The 26,292-nt window shown below is 42.5% G+C and overlaps 1 protein-coding gene across 1 annotated transcript; it reads right to left on the reverse strand.

Annotated features, from left to right (window-relative positions):
• Positions 1-292: 292 nt before the first annotated feature.
• Positions 293-25,122, reverse strand: dok4 (docking protein 4; the record flags this gene model as incomplete). The annotated part of the gene is made up of 8 exons (XM_079163352.1): positions 293-438; positions 1,053-1,167; positions 1,815-1,953; positions 5,028-5,217; positions 5,414-5,533; positions 6,431-6,545; positions 8,238-8,345; positions 25,057-25,122. 8 exons carry the CDS (start codon positions 25,120-25,122, stop codon positions 293-295), a joined length of 999 nt encoding a protein of 332 aa, XP_079019478.1.
• Between the last annotated feature and the right edge of the window lie 1,170 nt (positions 25,123-26,292).

Raw genomic sequence — 26,292 nt, forward strand, 5'->3', positions numbered from 1 at the left:
GCTGCAGTCATGTAAGGAAGCTCTATCTCCTTGCAGTCCTTCGCTGGATTTAGTTTTCACTTCCTGCATTCGGCATGGTGTGTTGGCCAGTGTCAGTCCTGCCTACACCATCTCCTGTGAGGTGTGACGTTGGGCTGTAAAACTTAAATAAGGAGAGGACAGTGTGTGTTTCTTTCAGTGTGTGTGTGTGTGTATGTGAATTGTGTGGGCCTGCATGCATGTATGCGCATGTGTTTTATTAGTCTCTGCGTCTTTTTCAACGTCCGTACCTTCTTACGTGTATGTGTGTGTGTCACTGTCTAGGGTAGGTGGGGTAGTGTGTCATTGACTGTGTGTGTATGTGCGACTGGGACTGTGCATGTGCGTTTGCCAGGGGCAGCGTGGCGTGATGGTCCGGTGGCAGGCGGGTGGACAGCAGGTCGTCCTCTGCAGCATCACCTACAGACAGAGGATAAACACGGCTTTTACTTTAGAGGCTGCTGGTACTGCAGGTGTGTTTTTATCCCTTTGGACATAACCAGGACAGCTGTTTCCCCCTACTTTCTAGTTGTTCTGCTAAACTAAGCTAACCCTCTCCTGACTCCAGCTATGTACTTAACGCTTCACTGAGATTGACTCTCAGAAATATAGCCAAGAAGCACAAACTGTTGAACTACTATTTAAACACTGAAAACAATTTCATTTAATTAAGTCTGATAGATTAATTATTGTTGGTATTATCTTTTTTTTTAACGATAGCTACAGGGTTTTACACAACTCAAACAAAAGTTTCTATCTCAACCGTGACCAGATTTAAAAGTATATTTAAGTGGAAGAGGCAAAACCCAACATACATGAGGTTTTCTTTTTCTGATTTTGGTGTGTTTAACCTCGACTCTCGCCATGTTGGTGACAGCAGCTTTGTTTGGAACCATGACATAAGGTTCAGGCACAATAGCAATGGACTGAGAAATGAGTTGTCATGCTTTTGAACGATACATAGTATGTAATAAGCCTACATAAGAAAAGGAATAGATAAAAAAATTGTCTGAAGGGTCTGTGTAAGGGCCTACCGCTGCCATCCATGCCGGTCTGGTTTCCAGTGATGTGGTGCCAGTAGACGGATCGGGGCAGGATGGCGGTGGGGGTGCATGGGTAGGAGCCAGGCTCTGAACCCATAGACATCAACTGGGAGTCATAAACATAGGACACAACTTCAGGAGTTTAAAAAAAGCACTGTAGATTAGCCATTTCAATCAAGTATGAGGCACCTCAATTAGCAATGTCTGCGATTATTTTTGTGAATTCATTGGTTAGTTAATTATGATTCACCAAAGTCACACAATAACAAACTAAGGCAGCGGTAGAAACAGCCACTCCGAGGCAAAATGACTGTTTCTGTCAATGGAGTCCAGTGGCTTTAAAGAGAGCATAGATGGATATAATGGCTTGAGTTCCCCAAGGAAATTCCTCGGTTTTATTACTATTTTATTTTTTTGTGTTTGTGAAGGATATAGGTGTTTATGCTGGGACAACATTCCAAGAAAATCTTTGTTTAATTTCACCACTTGTGTATGTGTAAAAAAACCTGTATTCCTTATAATCATAGCTGGATTAGCCTGTTTGGGGCCTTGGGCGAAATGTTGTTCTTGGGTCCCTGTTGAACATATTATTACCTGATGAAGCTGACATGGTGATCGTGTTCAGTTACCTATACACATCCAGCAGACACAGAGCAACATTAGCATTCATTTAGAGCCGCATTTCTAACCACGTCATGGATGTAAAACCACTATTCCCTCTCTTTTAGCTCTGTTTTGGTCCCAGGCTCTCACCCTGCTGTTCTTCTCCATCTCCAGCAAGACCTTCTTGTGCTGCTCTGCAATAGCCAGCGTAGAGGAATGGACCCTCTGGTAGATCTGCTCTCCCTCTCTGGTCTGGAAGGTGTAGAGGCCTTCACCGCTGTCACACATCCTACACATAACAGCAAGATTAGTGTGAAGCCAGTGTGCAATACAGCACTGCACAGAATGGCCCATACAGTATAATGGAGGATTGTCTGGAAAACCTCAATAAGCTCCTACTCCCTCTACACTCAAAAGAAATGAATCAGTGTGGGATTTCAGGAAGTGATTCAGTGTCCCCTGACACAAATGTAATGGAAACACGGAAGCATTGTCAGTTTTAAAGCCGTTCCACATCATGTACGAACCTACATTTTTATGAAAAAATGCAAATGGCCTGAGTTCCCTTGATTGTAGTTAATTTGGGTCAGATCAAAGAAAGACATGATACATTGTTAGCTTTTAGTCGGCTGACTAATAAACTAGGGATATGGATAAGGATGTTTATTGTCATCGTAAAACATACAACAAAATTAAGTTGGCGACTCATCAGTCAGTACAGCAGCAACAAGGTAAAAAATGTATAAAAAACATGCACCGATCCAACTTTTTCAATCCCGATGACGATACCTGGGCTTTGGGAAGCGGTCGATACTGAGTGCTGATCCCATACCAATAGAATGTAACAAATAAATAAATACTGTATATATAAATGCACTAAATTGTCAGTTATTGGACGTGATTGGTCAACACTCCTCGGATGACAAACACACTACAAACCGGAACCAAAACACGTCCGGGTTTGGCCTGCATCATCACCGCTTCACGCACCCACGTGGGGAAATGAAATGAATTTGACTTACAGCAGCGCTTTACTGGACCTGATGTGTGTATTTATGTTGTCTGGTGTCACAAAGAGCTCACAGAGAAGGACCTGTTTACAAGCATTATTCGCCCATAATGCCTCGTATTTCAGGACGACGGGACAAATAAAGAGTGCCGAAAGATATTTATTGACCAAAAGACCAGACTGAGGCCACCGATACATCATGACATATAAAGCAGCTCAACAGAGGTGGATTGAGCTTGTCTTCTACTCTGTGTATTTAATAGTTAAAACAAGTGTAGAGAGCACAAAGTAACTATTACCTCAAGTCGTATTTCTACCTGTTTGTTATTATTCAAACAATCAACTAGTAATAATCACATCAATAATCAGGCATTTCTCTGTGAGCTCTTTGTGCCAACATTTATACACACAGGTCGGGTAGAATGATGCATGCTCTATTGTCGGTCGATGTGGGTGATGATGCAGGATCACCAAAACTGTCCAATGAATGAGCATCCTGTCACTCCGTATGATTGCATTATTATAACTCTTGGTTTGTTTGCAAAAAAAGTCAGCCAACTTATCATTTCCGGACGACATGACTTAATCTACAGGTGTGAAAGTGAGCCAAGGTTCATATTCCTGTGCCACGTTAAATGACCGACAAGAACAAGTGCACCTCTGCACATCCTCAGTGGTCTTTGGCAGATGACTTAACACTTTGTAGTTAATACTATTAGTACATTAATAGTAAATTAACTCATTTCAAACAGTCTGTTTCCAATAAGTTTTAGTTTTTGCACATTCTGTCTCCATATCGTGAGGCTAGCTAAGACGTGTTAGTTTAATGAAAGGGAGTGTCAGTGGACGAGCTGTAAATGAATACACTACAAAAGGAGACACGGTCTTGGGGGTGACGCAGTACAACACACCCACAGACAGAGGGCTCTCTCGCTCCACACACACTGACACCTTTATCTGCATCCAGACCCAATCGTAGCTCGTCAGGTTTTATCAAAGAGTGGGAGATAAGGAGGTCTGACCCAGCATTGATTCATCGTCTAATCTATTCAATCAATCTCTTCATGGACTTAGAGAGAAAGAGAGAGAGGGAGGTATCCTTGGACTGACCGTAAGCACACTGACAAAGTGCACAGGCACGCACTTTGGTTTCGAGTTCTAATAAACAGTTGGGCTTTTCATTTTAAAAGGGCAATGTCTGTATTTTTCCTATTTTACCATGTTTTGGTGTCTTAGTGACTAATGGAGACATTTCGTCCATTTTTTTAAACTGGTCTCGTGTTGAAGGAGAACACTGCAGATGGCTGCTGCTAAACTGGCTACAATGTAATCATATCGCACCGCCCAAGTGCTTTATTTTTTGTTTGTGAACGTGTCATGTGAATGAGAGTTGGAGGGAGGAGTCTCAAGTCTCTTATTTGATTTTTCCTCGCTTGAACCGTAAGTTGTTCTGCACCGTCATCTCGAAGGCCGTCCCAAAGTTCTTTTTTGGGCTCTGAGGAGCTAGATCGAGGAGCGTGGTGGGATCTGTGAGGAGCCATGAGCAAGAATACACGAGAGCAGCCTTCACGGAAGTCTTTTAACGGCCGACACGCTCCGCCATATCAGTTATTGAGTGGATGCTGCATCTGATTGGCCAGATCTTAAATCACTCCCAAATTTATTTTGTTTTCTGATTCACCATATGTTAATTGTGGATCTGAACAACAAAAGGACCACAAACAACTGTCTTCATTTATTAGAACGATTTGTGTTTTTATGATCTGTTATTTCATATATCGGGATCATTTCATTCAGTCACGTGAGGCTGATAATTCCTGAGCGTTGCCGGGTTTGATGTGAGTTAAATAATTTAAAATTTCCCCAAAAAATCAACTCTCCATGCATCCCTGGTGGTAGGGATTAAAATGCAAGAAAATCACGCAAGTGAGGGAAACGTGGATGCAAATGAGAGACTTGGGATGTACCCGATGTGACGCAAAATTACAGAACAAGACTTCTCCGAGCAAGACGCGCCATACCAAACAGACCGGATGAAACGACAGGTGAAGAAAAAGGTTTCGTTTCTCTGTCGGTTTCTTTCCACAATGTTATCAGACCTTTTTAATAACAAGCTGAGCCTGTCAGTGGCAAAAACGAGCACTTTTCAAAAATGATTTTCAGTCACTTAGACACAACAACATGGGAAAATAGGTTGAAAAATACAAAGGCGCCCTTTAAAAAGGGTGAACAAAATGTCGTACCTAACACTTCACTATGTATGTGTGTGGTAACCCACGATGTGTGTGACCTGCATGTATGTGGGGACAGTCAGCGATCAAACACCCCCCAGCCATCCCATCCCCCGGTCTCACCTCCCGGCTTCGAAGGTGAAGCGGGTGGCGTCGCGTCCGTAGCGCCGCAGGGAGCAGAGCGGCCAGGTGACCAGCTTGGTGCGGGGGTTGTGAATGTCCCACAGGTAGATGTTCTCGTGGGTGATCTGCATCATGCACTCCCCGTAGATGTCCAGGTTGGGACAGGGCAGGAGGAACACGTTGAAGCGCTCTGCGGGGACCGAGGAACGACACGAACAGAGTCAGGGGGTCATAGTTTGAGTTGCTTTTAAGATTTTAAATCTGAGCTGGAGGCCCCTACGCTAAACCACAGACCTGCGGTGGTAGCAGTAGAAGCTTAAACACCCCTTTGAGATGGAAATTTTGACTCTTGCTTGTTTGATTTTGTGTGTGTGCGTGTGAACTACCTGTGTGTTCACACTGCACTCCGGCAGCCAAGAGGTCCGGCTCTCCCATACTGATGTCATTGAGCCGTGTCCCCAGACACTCGATTGACAGCGTCTTAAACCAGTCCTCTGCCTCCAGCTCTGTAATGAGAGAGAGAGAGAGAGAGAGAGAGAGAGAGAGAGAGAGAGAGAGAGAGAGAGAGAGAGAGAGAGAGAGAGAGAGAGAGAGAGAGAGAGAGAGAGAGAGATATCACACCTACTTAGAACCAAGAGTCTTGTTAAAAAAGAAGTCAAATGGTGAAATGACGACCTCTTCTACGGGCAGATGTTTTGAGACTACTGATGTACACTGGAGACATTTGTATCTCTCTCAACTATTTAATGGTGAACAACACCCAGATGGACTAACTGTGCTCAGCTTCCCGCGGTACACCGAGAAATATTCCACCTATACGTTTACGTACATATTACACAAACGAGACACACCGTGATAATTAGTGAGCTTTAGAGCCGTTGATTGGTGTTTCTTTGTTTTGCTTTGGACTGAGCCACGCTAACCGTTTCCCCCCTGCTACCGTTCTTTATGCTAAGCTAGGCTAAACACGTCCTGACCCCATTTCTGTTCTTCACCCACAGGCATGAAACTGATGTCAATCTTCTCATCTCACTCACAAACAAAGCAGCGTATTTCACACAATCTTGCGCCATCCCTTAAATTTGTACTAAGTGCTCCACTTTTTTTTTTTAAATTAATTTAAATACTGTAAACTAACCTTCAATGAACTCACAGTTATCGCACAGGGTCTGGTGCGATAACTGTATCAACAGAAAGTATTCATGCTCAAACTTGGGTGGAACGTGGTTTTGATCCAAAACCGAGTCTAAAAGACAAAGTGGACAGGGATGTGTGTTTTGCAGTTTGGTGTAGTGTGTTGAGGGGAGTGTTTTAGGGTCGAGTCCTGACAATACAGAGCTGTCAATCTGTGTGTGTGTGTGTGCGTGTGTGTGCGTGTGTGTGCGCGCGTGTCCGTACGTTACCTGATTCACAGGTGAAGGTGCGTGCGGTGTCGTCTGTAAACACAATGGCCACCGCCTGTCGCTTGGTATCTCGAGGCAACCGCGTGATATTCTTGACGTTGCTAATCTCTGTCACCTAAGCAACAGGTTGAAGGTAAAATGGTTAACAAAGTTGATCTTAGTGTGAGGAGTTATTTTTCAGCAGCAGGTATTCCAGAAGTAAATGTCTGATTGACATTCTTCATTGATGATGTTAGTTCACTTGAATGTGACAAAAAAATAAAAAAATCTCCAAATTTGTGCAAATAAAACGAGGTGAGAAGATTTTAATCGCATTCAGTCTGAAGACGATCTTTCTCATACACTGTTTGTAGCAATACCTACAAAAATAAATGCACTATAATTCTTATATAACCTAAGTAATCAATTTGTATTTAAGCCAGGACAAGTGAAGTAGTATAACCACTGACAAATTCCACATTGGGAGGAAGTCGGAGAGGTACAAGTTGGTCTAAAATGACACAAGACTTTCATCCAGGAGACTGCTGTTCATGTCCCGCGTGGAAACAAAAATCAGTGTTGACTTATTTGTCATTATCATTTAAACCCAAAACCACGACCTTTTCCTAAACCTAACCAAATAGTTTTGTTCCTTATTAAACACTGCAGGGGCTTGGACTGATCGCTCGTGCTGCTAAATATTCTTAGGAAAACGCACAAAAAATAACGAAGAAGATATAAAATTTTTGCAACCGGTGAACAGAAGTTACCATATTTGGAATGCTTAAGAGTGACGTAGACACGTAGACATGGCGTATACGGCTCTGGTAGCGGCAGCGACCTGTCAATCACAGAAAGCCCGCTCTACAGCATACTCCACGTTTTATGGTCTATTTGACTCTAAATGGACCATGATTTACTAAATTAACATCATGTTGTATTGAAGAAGACTTGAAACTAGAGATTGAGACCATAAACTCATGTTTAACTAATTAACAGAGAGGTAGGGTCATTTTGTCATAGACTTCTCTATGATAGGACTTCTTTTGGCAGTCAGAGGAGTCGCCCCCTGCTGGTCAGTAGACAGAATGAAAGTTTTAAGACACTTCTGCATCGGCTTCACTCGGCAGAACTGGAGGTTGCCGCCTAGTTGCACCATTTACGTTCCCCTTCTCTCCCCACAAAATTCCTTCTGTCTAAATGAATGTAAAGAAAAATGTATTTAACTTCAATGACTACTCGTAGCTGCCATTCTGCTTTGTCGCTCGCAGTGAGAACACAGTGTTAGCCAGTTAATAATTGGTTTGTATGGAATAAAACTACTGTCTTGTACAAATGTGAAACCCTCTGTGAAACCTCTCATATGGTTTTATAATTGTGCTTACAGTGAAAATAAATGGAAAAATGGATTAAAAAATTGAGCAAAGTCCCTCTGCAGCGTCACTTTAGGCCCCCCGGCGTGTTGAAGGACTTTAAGTGGAGTGTGAAAGCAGGAGGTCAAGTGAAGGAGAAGTGGTGATGATGATGATGAAGAACGAAAGACGAGTGATTTCTGAGGGAGACGGAGTGAAGAAAAGAGAAGAAGAAGAAGAAGAAGGATTGTTGATTCTCGCTGAGCTCAGAAGGTCTTTTAAGGCAAGGCTGACTACTTTCATCCCTGTCGGTGTGTGTCTGTCAAGTCTTTAGTTTTCTCCTGCAGAACAGAGTATACCTGTCACTCACACACACACACACCCTCACACACACACACACACACACACACACACACACACACACACACACACACACACAAACACACACACACACACACACACACACACACATCTACCTTAGGAAAGGCTCTGATGTAGGCAGACTTCTCATCAGGGTATTTCTCCAGACGACGAGGTCCTTTGCTCGATGACTTCTTGAACACCAGCCAGCAACGCCGATAGATCTGTGATATAAATGCACAGTTTTTAGGTAAAAGTAATTTAATATTCAATTTCATATTCAACTTTTATTTTTGTCAGAAACAATAAGAGGATCTAAATCCAAACCTTATGTGACAGAACAAAAACAAGTTAACAAGCCTCTACTAACTGGTAACAGAATAAAAGGCCTACACTATTACTACTGTACGTACAGGACAGTATGTAATGTGTACTAACATATGTGGACTTGCTGACATGATGCAATGTGTGTTTGCCTGTTAATCAATAGATTCTGTTACTAAGCTGAGAATGACTGTGTCACACATAGAAAGGGTTGTGAATAATAAAAACATTTTGTTTAAATCCATCTCAGAAAAAATCGTATTGTAAAGTCAACACCTAAACAGTTACAAGAGTCTGTTGCCAGCGACCGTCCGCATGTTAGGGCATGTGAGTACCAGAGGAACTTTGTCCAGTAAAGAGAAAGTGACTTTATGAAAAAAGAACACTGCATGCCCTCGAGCTACATTGCACTCTGGACCGAAATGTCTTAGAAAACACGACAAAACAACAACAGCTCAGAGGTGCAGAAATGTAAAGTAACCTCTTTTTTCTTTTAATCAGCACCATACAGTAAGCCAATTTCATTAGTTTAAGTTGAGGTACAAATACAGAGGTAACTCTGTAAGGCAGGACTTCACATGACGCTGAACTAACGGTCTTGAAGATGTATGCATATGAAATAGGCGTGACAAGATAAACAGTCTTAATGCATTTCGTAGCGAGGACGCTCAGCGGTATCTTTAGTTAAATAAGATGTGACACCTCCTGAAATAATTACGTTTATTGACTTATTTCGAAATGCCCACGTATCCATCCAAGTCTACTGCCGATGCAGCACTTCAAGGTTACTACTAATGCCATGTCTGGGGAAACATCCTTTTCCTGCGCTATAATGTGAGCAAAACCCCTCTGGAATAAGAGGAACTCCAAGCTGTTTCTCATCAGTTTCATCTTTGAAGATGTGAGAAGGGAGCAATTAGCACTTTCTGTCGTCTTTCCCTCCCTGCCACCCCCTCCCCTCCCCTCCCCTCCCCTCCCCCCCCGCTCCTCTCTTTAACTTCACTAAGCGCTGCTCGCAGTTTGTCTGCAGAGACCCGATTACTTCAAACACAGGATGGGCGAAGTGATATGGGGGAATGAGAGATGAAGGGGAGGAGGGAGATGGATGATATGGAGGACGGGCTAAAAAAGAGATGGTGGGCATGAAAGCAGAAGAAGTACCGAAGCAGGCAAGTGAGAAACAATTCTGCCGATCCATTTTCTAAGTCTGATTTAAATGATTTTCTCATTATGACTTTAGAACAAGTTCATTTTTTTCATCTGTGAAACAGGTGGGGGAAAACGTTTTGGCAGGTGAACATGTTTTTGGTCTATGAGCTCAACGTAGTACAAATTAGGAAAACGGGTGCAAATAGAAAAAAACACAAGAAAATTACAAAAACATTTCATGAATTTGACAACACGCACAGCATTTAGGGAAAGAAACGCAGCCAATAGAGAAAATACAGAACAGAAACACAGCGTAAGCTGTTTCCAAAGGACGCGGGGGACGCTTGTTGTTGCCATGTCTATGGCAGATTTGATGCACTTAAGCCCAGATATGGAACACAGTCATTGTTTTGAAAGTCACAGGAACATCCCAGGTCTCAATTGTTCTGAGCCAAGTCAGTCAGGTGAAGACAGAACTCTAAACTATTAATATTGTGCTTTAAGTCAACCAATGCAACAGTAGGCTATAGTTTGACTTCTGTCGGACTATTGTCATTGAAGACAACATATAGGCTACCAAATGTTAGAAGCAAAGTTCCATCACCACATTGTGGGCCAGATTGACTGAGGAAACGTGCGCTGCAGTTTTCATTGAGTCTACAAACAATCTGTGTGTATTTAGCTCCAGATTTACTAGGACAGAAGCTCCAAAAATCTTGACCAAACATTCACTTCATCCACGGTTCAAAATAAATTCAATTATATTAAACTTTTAAGCACAATGGGAGGTAATGGGGAACGAAAAGGACACAGTACATGCAGCACTTAAACGTCTTAGCAAAATAAAGAATTGCTGTTGCTGCTGTTATTGTAAGGATGGAGAAATTAGAGTAGCTACAGCACGCACAATTTACGGTTTCGTTAGTGGTGAGTGAGTGTGAGTGTGAGAGAGAGAGAGAGAGCGAGAGAGAGAGAGAGAGAGAGAGAGAGAGAGAGAGAGGGGGGGGGGGCATTATAGCAGCTGTGGTAAATTGACTTACAATTAAAAAGCCCATTAAATTTCGTCAAAGGAAATACAGAGAGGCTGTGGGGAGGGAGGAGGAGACAGAGAAGGGAACAGACAACAGCAAGAGATAATGAAGCAATAATGAAGGAAAGAGGAACGAATACAAGACTGGAGAGGACGGCAGGGGGAGGTTTGTGACAGAGAGGGACCGGGACTAAGAAGACAGGGTGAAAAGACAACCCAGCTGCTTCCTCTCTGTAATACAAGGTGCTTAACATTGCGGGATTAAAATAATAAAATACTCTAAATAAAAATTAAATTGTTAAGAGTCAGACATTACAAATGTCTACATGGATAACAAAGCCAAAATATATAGAGGTAATAGAAATGGACCATGTGCGTATGGAAAGCGGTTTACTTGAATTCACAACCGCAAGACATGAAAACTTCATCAGGAAGTGAAGTGTGACACCACTGGTCTTTTGATTTGTTAAAAACACAAATATGCTGTGAAATATGTCACCTTGCTCTGAACCCTGGGTTTCGAGAGAATTTATTGGTGTTATAGTGACTTGTGTCTTGACTTGGACTTGCCCCTCAAAGACTTGAGACTTAACTTGGACTCCAGTTTAAAAACTTGAGACTTGTCTTGGACTCTAGTTTAAAGACTTGAGACTTGACTTGGACTCTAGTTTAAAGACTTGAGACTTGACTTGGACTTTAACTCAAAGACTTGGACTCTAGCGCAAAGACTTGGACTCTAGCTCAAAGACTTGAGACTTGACTTGGAGTCTAGTTTAAAAACTTGAGACTTGACTTGGACTTGCCCCACAAAGACTTGAGACTTGACTTGGACTCTAGCTCAAAGACTTGAGACTTAACTTGGACTCCAGTTTAAAAACTTGAGACTTGACTTAGACTCTAGTTCAAAAACTTGAGACTTGACTTGGACTCTAGTTTAAAGACTTGAGACTTGACTTGGACTTTAACTCAAAGACTTGGACTCTAGCTCAAAGACTTGAGACTTGACTTGGACTCCAGTTTAAAAACTTGAGACTTGACTTAGACTCTAGCTCAAAGACTTGAGACTTGACTTGGACTCTAGTTTAAAAACTTGAGACTTGACTTGGACTTGCCCCTCAAAGACTTGGACTTGGAAAAATGACTGTTTACTCAGAACCCTAAACAGACTCTGTCAGTACTAAAAAGCAAAAGTTCTTATATCACTACAGTTATGTGAATTCTAGCGAACACCAGATCTAATATGCAGGCATTAACATGGCTGAAACTACCCTGTCTGCGTTGCAGGTCACATAATGCGTACTTGCCTTAGAGACATTTTCATACAGTACACAACTATTACAAAAGAAGCAGCTATAAAGTGATGAATACAATTTTACGAGATTCACAAACACACCAAATGACTGTATTAAAAAGATGTGATGCATTTGGTCCAAAACCGCCAATGTGGAAAGTCTAGAGTGAATTATTTTCATGCCATTCATGCGAGCTGGCAGGATGTCAGCAGGATTGACCAGGAGACGTCTCGAACACACATATAAAACAATAGATATATGAGCAACTTCATGAAGTGAGATTTTGAACATGAATGCTGAATCATACAATAAAAGTAATAAATAGTCCCGATAAAAACTGTTCATAGTAAGAAAGAGAGAGTGAACAAGGGAGGTCGGATAATTTACTTCTGACCGGCTGCTGTTTTCCCCCCCCTCCCCCTTGCCACCCAACTAACCACCCACCTCCACATGCTGCCACGGCAACCAAACCATCCCGCTGCCACAGCATCAAAATCCTGCTGAGCGCACATTTTCTTCATCAGCTCATCTGACATAGACAAAAGGAAAGTGGTGTGTTTGTGTGTCTGCTTAAAAAGGTGCAATGTGTGAGATCTGGATCGCAATTTACAACATTCAAGAAATGAACAAAACATTATCAACTGCGTGTGAAGAGGTTACAGCTTTGAAGTTATGCCAAAGACGTCAACGTATGAACCTTTTAACAATTTGTATACAATGATGACGTAAGTAAGTGTAAGCTTGTCAAGCTATGCAAGAGCATTAATCACCAAAGATTCCAAATGTAACCTAAACTAATTGACTTTTCAGATCTGTGCGTGAGTGAGTGAGTGAGTAGAAAATATTAACAAGTGGCCCAGTCTTTAGTGGCAAGATACATACATGAATTTGGTGGCGAAACCGAGAAAATTACAAGCATACAAGTCACTAGATGCGTTAACTAAGTTATCTGTGGTCATATACAGAAGGTCAATTACAGTGACATGGAGTTTTGAGTTTATTGAGTTTTAAACTGGGCGCTACAACACAAGCATTTTTCATCAGTACAGTGGAAGTCAACACACTTACGGTGTTTTGGTCTAACGAGTGACTTTCAGCCGAATGCGTACACGTCCTTTAAAAAACGCGACTGGCCAGTAGGATGTCTCGCATAGCCAGATCTCCACAGCAATGTGTCAGAGCTGAAGAAAGGTCAGGCTCCAAACATTACCATTCTGGTATCCGGGGAAAATAAGCTTGTTTGTATTTCTTTAAACCAAATCACAATCATCTTTGGCGGCGCTGAGCACAGAGTGCAGCGACGGAGCTCTTGCAAAATAGATAGCTCAGATTGTGGAAGGGGAGCAGGCCCGGTTGCAGACATCTGATATCCATGCGCTGGCCCAGTGTAAACATACTAGGCGGCGCTGGCACATGAGTTTATTGATCAGGCCGACAACACAATTATAGGCACATCCTCCCGATATATAAGCCCGCGAAGCATATGCACGTCGAGAGAAGGCTGCATTCCATTTCCTGGGTAGCAGCCCTAGTAGGCTGAATTTTCACTGATCTGGAAAGAACATGTGAAATCACTGACAGTTAATATATTTAGTAGGTCAGTGGAAATGCACCCCACATGGCTGCAGGGAGAGACACTGCTGACTAACTTTGCATTTTAGCAGCGAGTCGCTAAAAGGGTATGAATATCCCGACATAGCCAATTACGGATGTCACGATACCAGGATTTTAGTAGGCGATACCAATACCAGCTAAAAATCCACGATTCTCGATGCTCAATTCAACACCACAATAAAAAAAACAAAAAACAATAAACATCTCCTTCAAACAACTGTTTTTATTCAAGTATCTGGCCAAAAACAAAATGTCCAAGATTACATGTGAAACACATCATGATAACATTACAATCTACTTTAACAATAAAAATGTTTACTGAATCGAGCTTGAACACATCAAAATGTCACTCAAAGCGATATCCGTTCACGGTAGGTCCCTTATTTAGCCGTGCGGAACTGTGCTGCCCAACAGCTGCTAACACAGCTAACGTTCACAGCTCTCATACAGCCAATTAAAACACTGACTTGTTGTTCACAATGTAGCATCATCGGGGAAACATTTGGGTGCGTCTCCTGGACACGTCAATTGTGATTTTTCTGCGTCTGTTCAGATTTGAATGCATCAACGTTTGGTTGTGCACTGCACAAAAGTCATACCGTTCAAAATTACAGAATTTTGGCATTGACTCGGTACCAAAGTATCGGTTCTTGTGACATCCCTACAGCCAGTTTAATGCGTCATACTTATCGCAATACTGCTTCACTGCTCACTGCTTACTTCTACTGTAACACTCCAGTGGCAGCCTTCAATGCTGACCACTGACAACTGCCGAATGTCGATTCCAAGGCCCACTACAATAACTTTTGTTTAGGTGCCTTCCTGTAGTGCATCTCGCTGCACACAAAAGCACCTCCCTCCTCATCAGCGACTGTGCCCGCCAATCACACAGGAGATTGGAGTTCAATTCCCAGACAGGGTGGCGAGCTGCCCAAACAAGTGCGACCTATTCCTATCTGATTGGACACATCTTTTCCTTAGCAGGACAATCAGCTTCGGACACGACGGATCGATGTGCTGTCGCAGTGCCTCTGGGAATGCTGCGTCCCTCTCCACCCGATGTCCCCACGGACGTCATTAAAGATTGATCTGATCTTATCTTACCTGCTTCAGTGAGCTTCGGGCCACCGCCTCTGCAGCACGGTCCTAACGCCTGCGGAGTAACGGCAGCATATGACTCCTTTCGGCAACACTGGCTCTGTAATAGTCTGGCTGCTATATTTGGCAATGACTTTGGCCTGCTCCTCTCACAGAAAGCAAGGTCAGTTCTAACAGCCACCAAGATAATGATTCGGAGTAATCACCTGGGCGCTTCGCTTATCACTGTGGAGGTGGAAAACGCAGTCAGAGTCATTTCAATAGCTCCCATAACCATTCCATCATATGTGATGGGCCCAAAATGTGCTGCACATCACTGAGCGACTGCTAATGCATTGTTGGTATTGTTGACTGGGGCGACTGGGGCTCAGTGCTAGAATGGGTCGTCCTTCAATCAGAGGATCGGCAGTTCGATCTAGTCCATGTCGATGTGTCCTTGGGCAAGACACTTAACCTGTAGGCTGTCCCTGCGGTGTATGAATGGGTATGAATGATACCCATTCTTACACCATCTTGTTCTGATGGTGTGTGAATGGGTGAATGACATGTAGTGTTAAAGCGCTTTGAGTGGTTGGAAGACTAGAAAAGCGCTATACAATTACAAGTCCATCATCGGTTTGCACAGGAGAGTGAGGATATCGCTGCAGCCTGGGGTGTGGGTCATCACTCAAAGATGTTAATATGTTTATTTGCTTTCACGAAAGTCTGGCAGAAGCAGCGTGGGAAACACCAGCTCGAGTTAACAAGAACATTTTTGTTTTTTTTAATCGCAAAGCACAAGTTCTTTAAGGTAATACTTTAAAAGGGTTTGTTCAGAAAAAAAACACTCACTTTCTACATGAATCTAGCCATGCAGACATGTTTACACTGTTTCATTTGACATTCCTGCTCTCCACATGGGCATACATTTGGGAAAGGACGGTACACAGGTAGAGCCATATCTTACTAGGAGGAGTACAGTAGATGTGTGAGAGAAATGAGGGATATCTCATATAACAAACATCGGTCAACTGATACTATATTTCAATTCCAAGCGTAAGGTGATGGCTAAGAGGACGTCAGGTGTTTTCTTTGCTCACAGGTTTCTTTGCTGTCCTGGAATCAGGCCAAACATTTATCAACTTTAACATAAGTAACATGTAGAATAACATTTATTCAACTAACGCCATCCCCACCCTTTTCCACGAGTTAGAGATCACATATACGCAAATGTGCCTGTCCCATTAAAAATGTCTCTACCAACATTAACAAACCCATGCCCTTTGCTCTCAACATTAATAAATTACTTTGAAAGCTCCATTTTTGTTATGCCCTGGTTTGACACTATAGTCTTATAAAGTTAGTATCTTGAAAGTTCTTTCTCATGTTGCAGAAGCCACTGAGACTGAATCTTGTGTTCTGGATGTTATTATAATACTGTCGGTGATGTGTCTGTGTTTTTGCTCCGGTGCTCTGAACACATCTCTCTGAAGCTCTTTGTAGGTGGTATGAAGGTCCCCGGGACCCGCCGTTAGACAATAACCTTTTTGTAGTTCATGAAATGTACCCGTGTTCAGGAATATGAAGTATAGTCCTACAGACAGATGTTCCTGTAATCTTACGTCGCAATAATATCTTCAGCAAATTGTTGCAAATTGTCACTGCTACCAGCTAATCTGACCAGTTTAAAGCCGGTGGGTGTGCCTGTGGTGGTTGACCTGCCCGGTCAAGTAGCCTTCTAGCTACTGCCGTGTGGCCACGTTGGTTCTAAAAACGTTGTTGCTAGCCAGAAAAGAAGGATAAAAACAAGAAAAACATCTGCACTGACAAACCAGGCCAAAATGTTGGAAACCCACCCAAGCTAATTTTTACCGACATAATCCTTCCTAAAGCTATACAACTGGGCGTAAAATGTTCCAGTTATTTTCAGCGTGCAGTGTCAACCAATCAGAGGCCACCAGGAAATTTAAACATATTAGACACATATAGCACAAGGTGCGGCCTTAATAGACCAACACACCGCAGCTTGAAAACTAACAGTTTTTGTGTTCATATATGTATCTGAATGCAGACGTATATATGCAGAGGGCCTTAAAGCACAGATATGCTGACAACCCAGTGTGCACGCATTCACATATTTCGCAACACATGTATCATTTTCCCATCATTTCGGACTGGCGGTTAGTGCGTGTGTGTCAGTGGGGTCATAACTTCATCTCATCTCATGAGTCCATCTTTTTCTCCACACAAACTTCCATTCGCTGAGCTGACAGTTTTATGGTGCGTAAACTGTCAACATAACAAATCGGGCTGTCCCCGGATGCCTGATGGAAATTGTCAGAAATAGAAGCACAGTGCACATGAGCACTCCGCGTGAGGGCATTGTGACGATTTAACGTGGCAGGTTCCGTGCACATTTCTCCTTACACTTTATTTCAACAACAGTTGACGTCAAAGTGGTTCCTGAGACTCAAACTTCAGTGCCGAGTACTTTCATCAGAGTGAAGGATTGGTGATTCAGCAAAACTGGGAAAAATGACCAGCAGCACATTGAAACTACATTCATCCAAACAATATATGTATTCATCATATACAAAACTAACAGTACACCTGTACTCCATCCAGCAACACCCTTAAGATAAATCTATATAATACAATATAATATTTGTTTCTTTCCTTGCATGAATCCTCAGGTTCTGTGCTTGGTGATTGGAGACATATTACACTAGTCAGGAACAATAATGAGCGTCAGGTGTGACCATTTTTTTATTATCATTCCTTTTCACACATGCACTGCAACCCTGAACTTCTCTGGATATTATTGGGAAGGAAAGCACATTTCCGATTCAGTTGTACTGGACATTAAACAGTTTTGCACGAAGGTGTCATAGAAAAAGTGATGACTTCATTTAAAATTGCTGCGCTCTCACCTGTCACTAATCAACAACTGGCCCAACAAAATCCAAAGCATTGCACACAGCTGCACACCTTCCAACTTAATTAGAGGACATTCATTAGACATTCACCTAACAATTAATTCACATTTAATCAAATTTGCTGTTGCCTCCAACAGTAAATAAACAGTAGCGTTAGCGAATTAATGTAAAATAGGTTACACCACCTCCCCATCATGCACTTCAGTCTTACTGGTTTTTATATTAAATAATCTGCAGACCTGATACGTGATGGACTGATGAGTTGGCACTGTGGCTAACGTTAGCCCAGCTGCTGGAAACAACTGCTCAGCTGCATGTCCTGGACAACTTGATCTGTCCATCTTTGACATCCCTAATTGTGGCCTTTGTTTACCTCAATTGCAAAGAATATAATGCCATTGTCTTCTAAATTTTCCATCAGAGCTGTTGTAACACAGGTAATTCCAAACCCCAGGGATGTTATTTATCCGACCTTTATTAGCAACCAGTTAGTATTTGTTTGTGCCCACCTATTATTTGAGATATGGCAATTATTGGAACACCAGCTTTTATTAAAGAATTTGCAGTAATCTTTTATTAGAATCTTTGGATATGTCTTTAAAAAGAACTCAAACATTGAACTTGGAAGATAACACTGTATTGTTGCAGTGCACCATAATGAAGTCTGTAGCTTTATCTGTCAAGACTGAGCGACCTGAATTTGTCTCTTAAAAAACAGAGAAAGGGAGCACCAGATGAGGAGAAGCAGGAGGAGGATATTATGTGGGGAAGCAGGGAGGTCAAAGCGCCTGCAGCCAGAGCAGTGCTGAGAGGAGAGGTGAAGCTGAATGCCAGATCAGGGGAGCTCAGACTCGATAGTGCAGGCTAACCTATTAGTCTCAGAGGGCTGCTTACATAATGATGCCTTCAAGGCGTATAAAACACATTTACAGGTTCCTTGGACTGAGCAGAGAAAACTGCATGTGGCAGGCTGAACTGTAAAAAGATTATCAAGTACTTCACTTTTATCCTGTTTTATTTTTCACAATACATATTCTTGCAGCCCAGGGCTAAGAGTTGGTCCTGGGTCCTCATTGCACTACAAAATCAGTGACACAAATTACAGTGTTTGCTTAAGCCCTGTTTTACACAATTTTAGATTTTCAGGTGATAATCCCACAGAGCCAACTCTGCTTTGGAATTTGCAAGGATTGTGCCAGGGTGGAAACTCACTTAGCTCCAGGCTAACAGCTCACTTATCCTCAGTCTAAACGCTCACTTAGCCTCAGTCTAACATCTCACTTATCCTCAGTCTAACAGCTCACTTATCCTCAGTCTAACAGCTCACTTAGCCTCAGTCTAAACGTTCACTTATCCTCAGTCTAACATCTCACTTCTCCTCAGTCTAAAAGCTCACTTAGCCTCAGTCTAAAAGCTCATTTAGCCTCAGTCTAACAGCTTATTTAGTCCAAGTCTAAAAGCTCACTTATCCTCAGGCTAATAGCTCACTTATCCTCAGGCTAATAGCTCACTTAGCCTCAGTCTAACAGCTCACTTATCCTCAGTCTATAAGCTCACTTAGCCCCAGTCTAAAAGCTCACTTATCCTCAGGCTAATAGCTCACTTATCCTCAGGCTAATAGCTCACTTAGCCTCAGGCTAATAGCTCACTTAGCCTCAGTCTAACAGCTCACTTATCCTCAGTCTATAAGCTCACTTAGCCCCAGTCTAATAGCTCACTTAGCCTCAGTCTAACAGCTCACGTATCCTCAGTCTATAAGCTCATTTAGCCCCAGTCTAAAAGCTCACTTAGCCTCAGGCTAATAGCTCACTTAGCCTCAGTCTAAAAGCTCACTTAGCCTCAGGCTAATAGCTCACTTAGCCTCAGTCCAACAGCTCACTTAGCCCTAGACTAACAGCTCACTTAGCCCAAGGCTGATAGCTCACTTAGCCTCAGGTGAACGGCTCCCTTAGCCCCAGGCTACCAGCTCACTTAGCCTGGGACTAAGAGCAGTTTGAAAAGACCTACTGATGAAAAAACGTATCGTCTATATTAGCTAAGTGTTTGGATTTGATAATCAATGCTAAGCCTACTCTTAAAGTTATGCTAATCGCTAATTTGATAAAAATGTAATGTGTAATGTGAAAAGTGTCGCTTGATTAACCCTCAGAAAGTATTTTAGCACCTTTAAACTCATTGTTATAGCTATTTATAATGAAAAACTTCGATAAAAAAAGGCAGACAGAAGAATTTAGAGACCTGCTGGTGAACCTATTGGTGCATTTAGAGGCCACAGAGCTAGATATTTCCTTCAGGAGGTGGTTAAAAACCAAAACGAAGCTAAAAGGAGAGTGAATATTTGGTTTACCTTCATCAAGTCGACACAAACACAACTCCAAATGAATGGTTTTGCTGCACAAAATCACAATAACAAAAGTGCTTATTCAATTTGACCTTCAAAAATGACCCATCCAAAATTGTGGACACAATAAAGCTGACACATGCATCTCTGCGGCCCTTAAATCAAACCCACTTTGTCTGTGCATTTGCAGACAGCTAAAGGGATCTTAATGAAAATACTCTCTCCGGTGTGAATGGTCGTGAAACTTATGCACACGACATATCTTCCAGATAAAGATAAACAGCGTCTGAAATGTTATATCCTGCGTGTTAGCTGAGCTCTCACCAGCGCCTGTGTCGTCTCTAAGTTTACTCGGGCCTCAGGCGATGTCACATTTAATTCCAACTGTGAGACTCTTCCAGGACTCCAGGGTGTTGCCTCCTCTATTAATCTAAGTGAATAATTTACCGTATGTTTCTTTGAACATAACGTACATCTGCCGAGGAGCAAGATCTAAAAGGTATTAAAGAGTATGCGCTCTCCATATTTGAATACACACCACATCTAAGGTATGTTCAGGGCACCATAAGCATATGGACAGATGGTGAAAACACAACTAACATATGCTTTTAGACTCCTGCCTATCAACCATTTGAGTGCTAGTGCATTGACTGCATTCGTCATCAGTGGGAGGTTGGTAAAGGAGTGTGTGGGTTTAGAAACCCCTGTCCCACGCCTAGAGGCTGATCAATATCAATTTCATCAATACGGAAGTTCACTACGCTCAGAGGACTGTGGTAATACTTATGCAGGACATGAAAAACAGGCCGTTGCGTGGAAGCATCGGGGCTCCGTGGGTACATCGGTGCACGTGAGGTTAGCGGTAAGTCAGCGTGCGCATGGATTTTTGCATGTCTGGGGCTTTTTTCCTTTGGCTTTGTCGTTTTCCCACTGAGGTAAATTAAGCATGACTTCGGTAGTGAATCTACCTAGCCTTGAGGAGGACCTCAGCTGTGCGTGTCCTCTCCGCCCTAAGGATGAAGAGACTAACTCGGGTAACTCCCTTGTTATCTCTCTTTGTGCTCATGCCCCCGTCTCAACCCCTGTCTCTCGCCTGGGTTTCCTACAACACCGTATTGACTCACTGACTGAAAATTGATCTCCCTACAGGGTATCCAGACAAGTCTGAGGCTTCTTAAGACTTTGTTAATGCTATGCTTATCTTTAAAACGAAAGTGAGCAAAACCAGACTGCTTTTCCACCTTAAGAGCTGCACTTATAAATATGTTAATATTAATAAAAGATACATTGACTACATATCATGTGAACGGTGTCACTAATAGTAGCGTGTGTTTCCATTCAATTAACAAGTGAATATTAAGCAGACTTTTGTAATAAAAAAAAGAAATTTGAATTAGGCTAATTTCCATTAACTTGTTTGGCATCGTTATATGGGGCAGTAATCTGCCAGAAAAGATAGGTGAAGAAGTAGAGGTTTCGAACCAGAAACCTCATTTGTTTCAAGTTGGCAAATAGTAAATGTACTTGTACTTGTATGTACCTTTCTAGTCTTCCACTCACAGCGCTTTAACACTACATGTCATTCACCCGTTCACACCCATTAATACACTGATGGCAGGGACTACCATGCAAGGTGCCACCTGCCCATCAGGACTTACTAACCTTTGACACCCACACTCCACAGCCTGCACAGGAGCAATTTGGGCCCAAGGACACATTGACATCTGATGGAAGAGCCGGGGATTGAACTGCCGATGTTCTGATTGGAAGGACCTGCTCTACCTCTGAGCCACGGCCGCCATAGGTTAATTGTTCTTTTATGTCTGCTAGTATTGGTTATGTTTCACGCTGTCCAGAAACAAAGAATATAAAAATATATCAACGGATTTATTAAATGATTAAATAATTATTAAAACTATAACAGGAATTAAAATTCCAGTACATAATGTATATTCTTGTATATAAACATAGAATTGAATTGAATAGATCTTCTCCATAGTCACGGACACTCGGTCCAGCTATATGAGTCAGTATCGGCCAGATATCCAATATCGGTATCGGTGCATCACTCTAATACTAATAATTACAGCTAAGAGGCTAACATTAGCCGTTTTTCCGACTTGACTGTAAGTAATGACAGTCTATATCAAAGTACTTTAACATTGCAATAAGCACAACATGTAAAAGGGAAACAGAAACCTTTTTTTTTAAATTAAATTACTGTAAAACCAGTAAAGAGCTTTTCATATCCAAAGCATGCCAGCTGCATTCCAGCAATGCCAAACTGTCCCCGCTTCACACCACACATCACAACGTAAGGACTGACTGCTGACAAAACTGGGACAGCGGGAAGCTGGATTAAGAGAGCAAATGAAAAAAAAGAGCGAGGGATAGAAAGATGACACAGAGAGAATGCTAAGGAAGGATATAGATAATGAGGCAGAAAAGGAAGAATGAGATGTGAGGAATCAGCGCTCTGGGCAGGAAAACCGCAGAGGGAGAAAAAGAAGACACAGAGCAATTAAATGACGGGCAGAGTGAGAAAGAGGGGGAAAATAAGACAAAGATGCGCAAAGATTCCCAAAGAGAAAAACTGCAAGAGTCAAATTTGCTTCGGTCCCGTTAATTCCACTAGAAGCTCAACTGTACAGTAAATAAAATTAGTCTGAATGTTTTTTAAATAAAAAAAGACGCTGGCTGGGCCAATCAACACCATTTTCATGCTCATATGTTGCCCGTATTTGCAGCACATTTCAGAACTCCTGAAGCTCATCCAAAAGTGACAAGTGCTAATTGAGAAGCCAGATAAATGGGCAAATGAATAAAAGCAGTACAGATTAATGAAGGATGACAGGAAACAATCATTTTCGGCATCAGAGCCAGATGGTTTCTAGCGCCGATCCAAAGCAACGGGCCGGTAGAGGACACGCAGTACGAGGAGACGCAAGGGGACAGAGCAGGAGTGTCGTGTCCCAGAGCTGGATAATCCAGTAGGACTTCACGACTTCATGAAGGATCGGGTCTACGTTCGGCAATGTCGACTCAAACAAAGGAGGTGACATTTCTCCTTTTGTTTCCTCCCATTCAGACTCTCGAAGATAAGGGTTAGAAAGTTAAGGAATTCACAATGAGTCGAATTAGAAACAACAGTTTCCCCCCCCCCGGGAAAGTTGAGTTAACTGAAGCTTTAATCATTTAAAGGGGCGGCAGTTCAATCCCCCGGCTCCTCTTAACCGCATGTCAAAGTGTCCTTGAGCGAGGCACTCAACCCCAAAGTTGCTCGGGCGCTTCACAGCATCCCACTGCTCCTGATGCTCATTAGTGGTGGGGTTTTTTTTTGTCATAGTTAAAAGTATTGGACAAATTAAAACATTAAGGTTTTGGCTCTGCTGGTAAAAGCAAGGATAAAAACGCACACAGTTATGTTTGTGCGTAAAGCATTTAAAGAACAAACAGAAAAGTCGGTCAAGAACTAAAAAGCAAGCGCGTTATTTCCCCTCCGGCCACATTTTGGTCTATACAGAAGCCAGTAACTGAGCTGCTTAACTTGAGGACAAGAAACTTTTATTTTGGTATTACCCTAAGCACCGCGCCGATGCTGTAATTGGAACGTCATCAGTCCCCCTCCTGGAGCTGTACAGCGCTGTGTGCGAGCAGCGATAGCAGAGGAGTGTGGCTATTTGAAGTGAGCTGCTGAACAGAACCTGGCTCTAATTGATTTGTGTTTGTTTCCCTAATATGAGTCATGCAGAGTTGAATTCCACTGCTTACGCCGTCTGAACGTGACGTCACGCTCGCTCAAATTAGCATTTCCCCGTGCAGCTCAAGCCGCAGGCAGAAATGGACATGGAACACAGAGGAGACAGGTTCGTTGTGGAGGTCATACACGATGTTACATCTTCGAGCAACATGCTCAGTGTTAAGAACTTAGTTTTCACGAGCCAACTGGGACAGTCTGCGAAAACAAATGTGCTTGCTTCCTAATATTAATGTACATGTTTTCCTGATCTTCTTTATTAACCTTGTTTCAAGACAACAACATCATTATCCTTCTCCTTGTTACCGTCATCTTTACTCATAGGGTAGGTTCACCCAAATGACAAAAAAAAAGAAAAACTTATTTTTCTGGTTGTATTTGTCAAGATAGTCGACAAATAAAACCAAATCTGTGTTGTTGTTTTTTTGTAATTTCAAGAAACTTTTGAAATACATACCATGAAGCTAAGGTAAAAACAATTAAAGGTGTCTGTGAAACAAAGTGAAGATGTGATTTAAAAGATACAGGTCAAGCAGCCCGAGCTTGTCAAAACAATATCAAGAGACTGAAAGAAAAAAAAGTCCTGAAACAAGTGACACCGGATTCGTAAGAGATGCCACCGGAGTAATGCTGGATTGCTGTGTTCATTGCTGCAGATCAGCATGGTTTTTGGATGACACTTTCATTATGCAAAAACTAATTGACCGTAATATATTTGCTGTGAAATGGCTCTTTCCGCATCAGGCTTTAATGAATGAAGTATTTCAATTTACTACCAGGAACTTTTCAATGGTTACTCATCTGCTGCTGCAGCTGTGTTGCTGGGCCCGCTGAGTTACTGGTGTTACGGGAGAACCAGAACTACGGGGGGCAGACTGACCGACCCGGCAAAAGTAAAATGACAAGGAGTCTGGCTATTGCAGGTCCGCAACACTTTTTTCCACAGGAGCGGAGAAAATGTAAGTAACTTTTACAGTAACTTTAACTTGAAAATTAAGTTCTCAACATTTTTAAAAAGTAATAGCTTGTACATGTACTATATTATCGGCAATGTTTTATAAATACAAAGGAACCGAAGGGGCCTCCATACAGGATAATTCATTATATACTTACTGTGCAAGTCTGCACTGTATAAATGTCCCAATAAAAAGGGACTGAATGGACTTTAATAGAGTTTAACGCAATATATAAAATCACAATAACTCATAAACTGTGCATCGTTATAAAGTCACGTCACCACAATGGCATTATGTACAGTTGATCGAAAGACAATAATGACTTTGTACAAAAATCCAAAATCGCCTTAGTCGCGCTGTAGGAGTAGAAACAAATCAAAGGAGTCTTTGAAAATACCTTTTTCAGGAATAGCATTTAGTGGTGGGTGTGATTAAACACGAACGCAGACACGCACTCACCCCCAGCTTGCGGCTGCGCATGCGTACGTAGCCCTGCTTGACGATGTCGTTGAAGTTGGAGGCCATCTTCGGGTGGGGGGTAACCTGCCGGCCGTCGCCGTGGAGACCATCCAGATGCTTCTTCCCTCCCTCAAACAGTCCCTCGCTTTCCCGTTCTTAGCTCTCAGCTCCTCTGTCCTGTGCTCCGTCCGTTCACTTTCAATCCCGTCCCGTCTCCTTCAGGACTTTGTGTGCTTCCTCCCTCTAGCACTTCCTGTTTCTATCTGTCCTCAAACTCCGTCGCTCCTCTTGCAGCTCTTCACATCTTCCCCGCCCTCCCCGTTTCCTTTCCTCCCGTTTCCTTTTCGTTCCCCTCTGTTGGACTTGTTTCTCTCCTTCTTTCGCCTCTTGCTGTCCGTGCGTTTTTTCCTTTCCTCCGTCCTCCTTTCATTCACTCCTCACCAGATGGGTCTTTCCATCATCTCCATTATTGGCATCTCTAAGAAATGTACAGAGAGAGGGAGAGGCACAAATGTTTATATATGTATATATTATTCAGAGAGTGAGAGTGAGGAGCACAACATTATCGTCCATTATTCATGCGGGTGGCACGCACCATTATTGAGGGCAAGAGGGCGGGATGGCTGCCGGTGACTTTGTGCTGTAACGGGCAGTGTGCTTTGCCGTTTGTCTGAGAAAAATGAGTGCATGTGTGAGCTTGTGTATGAGTGTGTGTGTGTGTGTAATGGCATGAAGCTGTAATGCTCTACGAAGGATATCACAGGAGGCAGCATCCATTAGCAGGGAGTGTATCTAGGAAATACAAATGTATGAGGTTTAATCTGTTCTCTAATCAAAGCCTGCTTACCCATCATGCCACGCTGTTTACTCCCTGCTTCCATCGAGAAACATTTCCACTTCAAACACCCGAATCACTTCATCCCTTACTTTCAGCATTTATTGCGTTGCAATGCCGGTGAAGGTACACGCTTACAGTATTACCACCTTTGTGCGAACATGGATCTGTTGCCCTTGGCTGTGGTTAAAGCTGCACCCTTTTTTTTTAACAGCCAAATGACTGTGTGATGTGAGGTGTCGCTCAAAACTCTGCAGCTCCCCTCAGCTTCACGCAGCCTTTTTATCTTATTTTAGCTCGGATGAACCCGCTGTAGTCCTGAGCCCCTTTCAAACATCCATTGCAACCCTGAAATGATCTCGAACCGGAGGAACACAAATGTCAGAATCATTCGGACCAGA

Source organism: Pholis gunnellus, assembly GCF_910591455.1.
Source record: "Pholis gunnellus genome assembly, chromosome: 1".
NCBI lineage: Eukaryota > Metazoa > Chordata > Actinopteri > Perciformes > Pholidae > Pholis > Pholis gunnellus.